At 33.3% G+C, this 9,100-nt stretch overlaps 1 protein-coding gene across 1 annotated transcript; it reads left to right on the plus strand.

Moving 5' to 3' along the window:
- The first annotated feature begins 4,991 nt into the window (after positions 1 to 4,991).
- Positions 4,992 to 8,015, plus strand: LOC18046087 (probable cyclic nucleotide-gated ion channel 16). Its single transcript, XM_006439720.2, has 6 exons — positions 4,992 to 5,442; positions 5,628 to 5,846; positions 6,063 to 6,370; positions 6,522 to 6,633; positions 6,771 to 7,007; positions 7,154 to 8,015. The coding sequence occupies exons 1-6, from the start codon at positions 5,005 to 5,007 to the stop codon at positions 7,910 to 7,912; spliced, it is 2,073 nt and encodes a 690-aa protein (XP_006439783.1). The 5' UTR covers positions 4,992 to 5,004; the 3' UTR covers positions 7,913 to 8,015.
- Positions 8,016 to 9,100: the final 1,085 nt, after the last annotated feature.

The raw sequence follows: 9,100 nt of genomic DNA on the forward strand, positions 1-9,100 counted from the left end.
GAAATTTTTTAAAATTATTTAGGTTGGTGTTCACATTTTGATTTACTAAGATTCACTTAACAAACAGTTTTCGGTAAATTATAGCATGCAACTTTATGGTCTCACTTAAGATTTTGGATTCTGTAATAAACACACCAAATCTGTGCACTTTGTTCTTTTCTTGCCTTTCTTTGAACCCACCATAAACTTTTATTTATTTATTTTTTTTAATCTTGACTTAATTGAAATGTGAAAAATATGACATGCACAAATATTAAAGCAGATGAAAAACGATTACCATATATAGGGAAAATTATTATGTGACCTTTTGTAGTTTTTATCCAAAATAAATTGAATCTCTTATAATTTCAAAATCTGGTTACATCCATTAATTTAAACACTTGAATGTTTATCATATTTTAATTTTACCTTCCTTAATTCCATAGGAAGATAAGTGTGTGTGTGTGTGTGTGTTTTTTATAAATTAAGTGGATTACCAATTACTTTAATCATGATGAATAGTTAAAAAAAGAGAGAGAGAGAATATGACAATTTCATCTTCCATAGATTTTTTTTTTTCACTATTTGAGTCCCTTTCATCATTGACGTTAATTAATTTAAAAAAAAGAAGAATAAATATGACATTATAATATATAAATTATATTAATGAAAATTTTCATCAATGTTCCAAAACACCATGGATGAAAGGAATAATAAAAATTTATAAGCATTGAAGTGTTAGAAAAAGAAGAATTAAAGAAAAATCTACTGAGAGATAAACTGTCAATATCTCTATAAGACAATTCTTAAAGAAACCCTCCTCAACTCGAGTGGTGCAAAAGAATAAAAATACAAAAAAAAAAAAAAAAATTTGGGGTCCTTGAAAATAAATCGACATAATACTTAAAATTCAAAAATTGAGGATTCCAAATAATGTTGGTAATTGTAATTATAAGAGAGTAATGATTGACCCAAGAAATTATCAAAAAAAAAAAAAATGGTTACTTTGCGGTCTTGCTTTTATACGAAAATATCATGTCGATTGGGGATTTTTGAAGTCCAAATCAAGACTTGCAACGTCAACACTCGATCTGGGACGACAGGGAAAAAAGGGCGTTTAAAGCCAACTCAAATTTGTTGGCCAAAAAAATGAGTTCATATTTCTTTCTTTGTTTGATTTTACCTTCTTTTTCGCCACTTGTTAACTTTCTTTAATTTTTTTTGACCCTTTAAACTAATTAAATAAGTCTTATCATTATTAACTCTTTTTATCTTTTTCTATTTCCCATCTCCTTTCTCGTGTGTTGACTGTTGAAAATAGAAACTTACCCCATGCGATTAACCCATATGAGAGACATTCGCATTAGCATTATTAAAGAAAATCTAATATATACAAATATCCAAATGCAGCTAATTGGGCAGTCCTGAATTTTCTGTATAGACAGAATCTTTTTACATGCTTATAATCTCAACTTTGTTTCACATTTAAACCGTTTCTCATTGTTGAAAACACATGGAATACACAATACGTACAGGAGGAATACATTCTGAAATTATAAATTAGGTCTTGATAATATACTTGATGTTACAATAATTACATTAATGAGATAACAAAATAAATAAGAAAAAAATAAAATGCAAACCGAGGCTTGGATGATTACACAGTTTCCTTAAAACATATTCGCCTCCTACTTGTAGGTGTTATAGGATTTGAATAGCATCTATTTCCTCATATATAACAGTAATGAATAGCTCTGGTGCTCTACCATGTTCCTTTACAAAGAACTTTTGTTGTGTCTAAATTTAATTAAAATAGATATACGACAAAGCAGTAATTGAAGATTATCTAGTTATATTCCTTAAATCTATCACTTATTTCTAGACAATCTATGTGTCTCTTGCATTTATCTAACACGTCTTCTCTAAAAATGTTGTTGTTGCAGAACCATGTATGAAGTGTGAAATGTTAAAAATGTCTTCTCTAACATGTCTTCATTGGTTATTTTCTCTCCACATGGCCTTTACTATGAAGTGATTCTATAGAGCACAGAATTGTAATCATGGACTGATTTGAAGTCTTGCAATCAGAGCTAATTCCAATCGCTGCGAGCATTTGGAAGAATTATTGATTTAAAATAGCTATATCTCTCATAGAAGTTGCTCCAAAGGACATGTGAGTCCTTTAATTTGTAGCAAGATATTCTATCTTCAGTAATTGATGGAGATGATGACAAAGGAAGATCATTGTCTTGGCACATTCTTGAGTAGATAAGTCATTATTAAGCTTGGTTGTGTTGCCGACGTTGGTGCCTCAAGGTGAATTTCTACACCAAGGATCCATGACAAGTAGGTTTCATTAAAAATGTCAATGGCGTCAATTTTGAGATTTGTTAGATTAGCCATCTTCAAGTTCTTAGATGAGTCTTCAAATAAAATCTTCAGATATCTTCAAAGTTTTTAATTTCTAAAATTAAAATTCCAGTCTTCTATTTTTGTTGCCTTCTGAGCTTCAATATGTTCTTTAGGCTTTGCTTGTGATGTTAGTAATAAAATAAATAAGAAAAACATAATTAATTGCAGCTACGTAACATACTACGATGATAGTTACATTAATTAAATAGATAAAATAAAAGAGTAGGAGATAGAATACTTCGTGTATCAAAGTGATCTCGATGTTGTGGGTCTATGTAGGAAGTATTCTAAATTTCTAATTTTGATAAAGTAATATGTGGGAGTTAAAAAAAAAAGATAAAAGTAACAAACTTTCAGTCCTGTATTGTTTTCCAAATGCTATTTTCATGAAACAAAAATGAGAATGAAAATACTATTTTAAAAATTTTAAAATGTGTTTGGTATCATTTTCAAAAATAATTTTGAAAATAACAAAAGTATAATATGTTCAGGAGGAACATTTTAAAGAATTATTTATTGGAATAATTTCTATAAACTTAAAATTAAGTAATGAATAATCATTTGTATTATTTAATTAGTTTGATTATTTTAATTTTAAGAATAAATCAGGTGATCTTGTTATTTTTTATTTAAAAATAATAAACTCCATATATTTGATTTAATTAATAAATAAAAACATAAATATTATAATGTGTATATATATATATATAAGATTATTGTTAGGGAAATTGATTTTTTGGGTATAATAATAGTAGTAGTAGTAGTAGTAGTAGTAGTAGTAATAATAATAATAATAATAGTAGTAGTAGTAGTAATAATAATAATGTTGTTGTTGATATTATTATTATTTTGTGAGATGGTAGAAGAAAATTGTTCATTCTAAAACTTAATACTGTATTGGAAATAAAAAAAAAATATTTTCTTATTTCTTTTGTTAAAAGTGTAGAATGAATTTTATATTTTCAAAAATATTTAAAAAAATCATCTATCAAATGCATATTTAATGTTTTCTGAATTCAGAAAAAAAAAAAAGATTTGAAAACGGATCCTTAGATTTGCCAGAGGCAATATTCATTTACAACAGTTATGTGTGTGTGTATTGGGTTCCTCTCTCATTCAAACTTTTGCCAACTTTTCCCCTGCCTTTACTAAACATCCGTTGAAAACTGACATTTTTGTTTCTTTTACAGTGTTGATCCTAATTAAAATCAGTGATGGCATCGTTATTTTGTCATCATACTTTATATACTCGCAGTATCAAGTAAAAATACTCCTCATCCCATTTAAACAACGTGTGTAAAGATCGAAGTATCCTTTTATAACTAAATCTAATTAAAATTTAATAGAATTTGAGGTTTCTATAATGTTGGGAGTAGACTGAGCTTTCTCATTCTTTCTATATGGGGGTTAAACTAAAATTTACCCTAACACATCAATTATCACATAATCGAGAAAATTAATTTGACAAGTTGGGCAGTTTTTCTCTCTCTTTCCCCTTTTGTTTAAATGATGAAAAGTTGTATTAATATAAAAATTGAAGAAAAAAATTATAAGCTGGGTAGCAAATCTACATTTGGAAAGACCCCATACATCTCGATTAGACTCTTGTGAATGGGTTGAGGGGCAAAATCCCACCATGTGAAAGCACTGCAAGCTAATCTCACATTTTTTAATCTATCAGCTACCATAAGTGTACACACACACCCCTCTCTGCAAACGTGAGAGCAAGGAAAATCTGGATGACTGATCAAGTATCTACAATTTGACCAACGACTTTGAAAGGCTACCAAGGAGGTGAGAAATCTGAAATTTGCAGACAATTAATGGCATCTAAAGAGTCACTCTCAAGCCAAACTTTATGGATAAAGTATCTACAATTTGACCAACGACTTTGAAAGGCTACCAAGGAGGTGAGAAATCTGAAATTTGCAGACAATTAATGGCAGCTAAAGAGTCACTCCCAAGCCAAACTTATGGATAAAGATTCTTTTCTCATCCGATCTTCATTTGAATAAATTTTATTAATATGATTGGTGGTTAATAAATTAAAAAAATTAATTAAATTATAATTATCTACTAACACTAAAACACAAGTAACATAAGATCTATAAAAAATTAGGAGTGTTCAGATCAAGAAAGAATCTTGATCCAAACTTTATACTACCCATGCTCAATAGCTATCTAAATTGCCAAAATTATAGCAAAAATCTGAGTATAAAATTAACTCTCAAAGGCTGCGCAAAACACCTTTTAAAGGTACGATTAATTTGATGTGTTGGCCAGTTTGACTCTCTAGTAGTGTATTTGGGACAATCTTAATTACTTCATTGATCAGTTTTAGCCAACGTGTTATCATGAAGATTAATTAGTACCTGCTTGATGGCACCTTATAATTCTCTAAAAAAATAAATAAATAAAATCCAATAATTAAAATTTTTAAAATTCAAATTGTTGGCTCCCCACAAATCTCTCAACAGTCATTTGGCGTTTGAGTTTGACCCCTCTAATATGTTTGTGTTAATGAAACTATCAAAACCACTCGCCCACCCACAAATCACGTGCTTCAGTTTTATCTTCCATGAATGAAAGAAGCAAAAGAAAAAGAAGGAGAAGATGAATACCCTCCAATTGTACGCGTCGTCTGGGTTGACAAAAACGTTGTCCCTGGGACACAAAGACAAGCCATGGCTGAGTTACAAAATCCTGGATCCTCAGAGCGACTTTGTAAACACATGGAATCACATATTTTTTGTAGCATGTATCATTGCCTTGTTTCTGGACCCTCTCTACTTTTACGTTCCAATTATTTCCACCGACTTCACATGCATGACGGTCGATTACACCTTAGTTAGGGCGGTCACTTTGTTGAGAAGCATGGTGGACGCTTTGTTCTTCGCGCACATTATTGTTAAGTTTAGGACAGCTTTCGTGGCCCCTAGTTCTAGGGTTGTTGGAAGAGGAGACCTTGTGAGGGACCCCGGTGTCATTGCTAGACGCTACCTGAAGTCTGATTTTATTGTTGATCTTGTAGCTACGCTTCCTCTTCCCCAGGTGATGTATGATGATGACTAGAACACACATATATATAGATCCAGTACTTAATACTAGCTATATCAGCCGGTTGTGGTCTGTTGTTATATATGCATGTGCACACCAGAGAATTAATTTTCAATTGATAATTAATTACTATATATATATATATAGTAATTATTATAATTGGTGTTGCTTGCATGCAGATTACTAGCTATTTGGTGATAGTGATTCCAGGGACAGATTATCAAGCACCTGATCATGCCAACGGCACTATTGTTTTAATTGTTTTTCTTCAATATATTCCAAGAGTTCTCATTTTGATTACTCTTAACGAACGGATTATGAAAACTGCTGGGGTTATAGCCAAGATTTCTTGGTCGGGGTCAGCTTTCACTCTCCTTTTCTATATGCTTGCCAGCCACGTACGTACGTTGTCACCCTTATAATTTTAATATAAGAGTAAAAAAAAAATTTACATGTTTCAATATATTACTAGTATGTTATTTATTTTTTTTTCGTATTTTACTATCACCTTGAGAATGTTAAGTAAATATACTATCCTTAACAACTGCTACAGCTAGCTTTCATTGCATATAATTAAAACCAAACAGACCAGAGTGTTTAAATTGTGGTTTCAGATTATAGGAGCTACATGGTATTTCTTCTCTTTTAAGCGGCAGCATGCATGCTGGATACAAGTGTGTGAGGGAGAGAGGAACTCAACCCACTCCCCATCTTGTGATCCCATTTTTATCGACTGTTCTGTTAGTGAGCTACCTGAACGCAATGCTTGGCTGGAGCACTCAAGCCTCTATGATGAATGTGCTACAGAAGAGCAACAATTTCCATTTGGAATATTTTATGATGCTATTGATAAACAAGTTGCTGAAACAAATTTCATCAGAAAGTATTGCTACTGCCTATGGTGGGGTTTGAAAAATCTAAGGTATAGATTTATATATATCACTTCTGTTAATTAAGGACTTGCGTTTCTGTATTCAGCAGCAGAGAGAGCAGATGGTGATAAAAAAGTTTTTAAATTTTGACTTGGGTTCTTACTCATTTTCCAATCATTTTTTTCCCTCTCCAATGTGCAGCTCATACGGACAAAATCTAACGACAAGTACTTACATCCTTGAAATATTATTCAGCATGGTCATTTGCATCCTTGGTCTAATCCTGTTCTCATATCTCTTAGGAAAAATGCAGGTAAGCTCTTTACACTATCTGCTAGACATAGCAATTAATGCTACACTCGTGTGCTACATAAATCTTAATTGACGATGTTGCTTCTTAGTCTTGAATGCAAAAAATTTATAGATAAATCTTGATGATATTAATTCAAGAACTATGTGCAATCCACGACTGCTAAACTAGAAGACTGGAGGATTAGAAGGAGAGATACAGAGGAGTGGATGAGGCACCGTCAATTGCCAGAAGGGCTTCGAGAACGTGTGCGCCGGTTTCTTCAATACAAGTGGCTTGCCACCAGGGGTGTGGATGAAGAATCCATTTTGCAATCTTTACCTTTGGATCTCCGACGCACTATTCAGAGGCATCTTTGTCTAGCCTTCGTTCGACGGGTAAGCCCCCCTTAACCCTTAATTGCTGACTACATTTCAAGTGATAAATAAAGCACGCCTAGCTCTTTGCGTGATTAATTTCTCTTTAGTAATTGATTGAAAGTGAAATAGAGTTGGGAAATTATGTTTTGTACTGTTTTCTTCAGGTTCCATTTTTTGCACAAATGGATCAGCAGCTCTTAGATGCCATATGCGAACGTCTCTATTCATCTTTAAACACCAGAGATACATACCTCATTCGCGAAGGCGATCCAGTGAACGAAATGATTTTCATCATTAGAGGACAAGTAGAAAGCTCAACAACAAATGGAGGAAGGGCGGGATTCTACAACTCGATCACTCTCAAGACGGGCGATTTCTGCGGCGAAGAACTGTTGACATGGGCCCTAATGCCAGTCTCCACACTCAATCTGCCGTTATCAACGAGAACAGTCAAGTCACTTACTGAAGTTGAAGCATTTGCACTCAGAGCTGAGGACCTCAAGTTTGTTTCAAGCCAGTTTAAGCGCCTACACAGCAAGAGACTACAGCATGCATTTAGATACTATTCGCACCAATGGAGAGGCTGGGGAGCTAGTTTTATTCAAGCTGCTTGGAGACGATATAAGAGGCGAAAGAAGGCGGTGGAGCTGGCGATAAAAGAAGGGTTGTATGAAATTGTAGAAGAGGAATACCCCGTCGAAGACTCTGCGGGAGGAGCTATTGAGTCTGGCGCTGAGGGGCTAGCAGTTGAATATGCAACCGATGCAGATAGTCCTGGTACGGCACTACTCGCTCCAAGATTGAGCACAAAACGGCTGAGTCTGAGAGTACCAGCATTTAATCCTGACGATTCCAGCATGAAAATGCCTAAGCTGTTTAAGCCTACAGATCCTGATTTCTCTGCGGACCATCATGATAATTGATCTTGTTGATCTTGATGCGGATGGAGAGTGTTGTTTTAGTTAGTATTTGAGTCTCCGCATATGCTTAATTAGTGGCTGGAGCTCAAAGCATTTGGCTTTTAGGCCTCAGAGTTAACAAAAGAATATCAGGATTCAGTGCTATAGAATTAATAATAAATGTGAACATTTTAAATTTCTTTCGGAAAAAAAAGAAAAGAAAAAAGAATGCCTCACAACACTTGCTTTTTTGTTATGACTTGCTCTAATGGATCTTGAAACAGAGCATTATAAAAAAAAAACAAAAGAAACAAACGATCGAAGGCGAACATATCCTAGCTCTCTAAGCATGGGATGTGAAGTGGAAATTGAAACACGTTGTTTGGCAAAACGCAAAAGGGGACTTTTCCTGTTAAATGCTAATTACTGTTAATTATGGCAGATGGATTTAGAGTGATCAGCCGATGATGAGTTTCTTTTTTTCGATGAAAGAAGAAGAAAAATAATACTACGTCTTATAATTGCTCGACTTTTATATCTTGTATTTAAATTTTACAATAGCTCATAGAATTGGCTAAATTTAGGTATCATTTATTTTTTTGTCTGAAATCTAAATGGGTCTGAATTTTTTTAAAGTATGGATGGGTCTGATTACGAAAATTTAAATGACATATTTGTTTTTTTTTTTAAATATCTGAATATAAGTGACATCTTATTTGTTTTTACAATAAAAAAATCTTAAATTTAGTTATTTGATATTTGTGTCCTGGTGTAGTGAATCAGCAAGCCTTTAACCAAGCTAAACTGATCACTGCCCTAGGATGCTTGTGATTTAGTCAATGCAAGTTGCACACACCCAAGATCTATTTAGATAAACTCACTCAAGATCAACAAAGCACAAGAACTAATAACACGAACAAGAACCAGAATCAAGAAAGCCACATACACCAAGATTAACGTGGTTCAGCTGAGCATTCCATGCTCAGCTTACATCCACGGGAGAAGCCTCAAGATGAGCTTTATTGAAACAGTAATGAAGATCGTTACAGAGCCTTACACCAGACTTTACAAAGAACAAGTTAACACTTTCTCTCTCACAAAACCCTCTCAGCAAGACTCATGAATTCGTCATTGAATCTCCCCAAAAAACCAGCCTTTATACTTTGTTTGGGTAGCTAGCTTGATTACCAGAATGAGCAGCTTGTTGACACG

Source organism: Citrus clementina, unplaced genomic scaffold (assembly GCF_000493195.1).
Source record: "Citrus clementina cultivar Clemenules unplaced genomic scaffold, Citrus_clementina_v1.0 scaffold_3, whole genome shotgun sequence".
NCBI lineage: Eukaryota > Viridiplantae > Streptophyta > Magnoliopsida > Sapindales > Rutaceae > Citrus > Citrus x clementina.

What these genes read in the sequence shown, in the direction of transcription:
- LOC18046087 (XM_006439720.2), top strand. Translation starts at nt 5,005, where the DNA reads ATGAATACCCTCCAATTGTACGCGTCGTCTGGGTTGACAAAAACGTTG. An exon ending in TCTATATGCTTGCCAGCCAC is followed by an intron (nt 5,847 to 6,062) that starts GTACGTACGTTG and finishes TTGTGGTTTCAG; the next exon opens with ATTATAGGAGCTACATGGTA. An exon ending in ATCTCTTAGGAAAAATGCAG is followed by an intron (nt 6,634 to 6,770) that starts GTAAGCTCTTTA and finishes TATTAATTCAAG; the next exon opens with AACTATGTGCAATCCACGAC.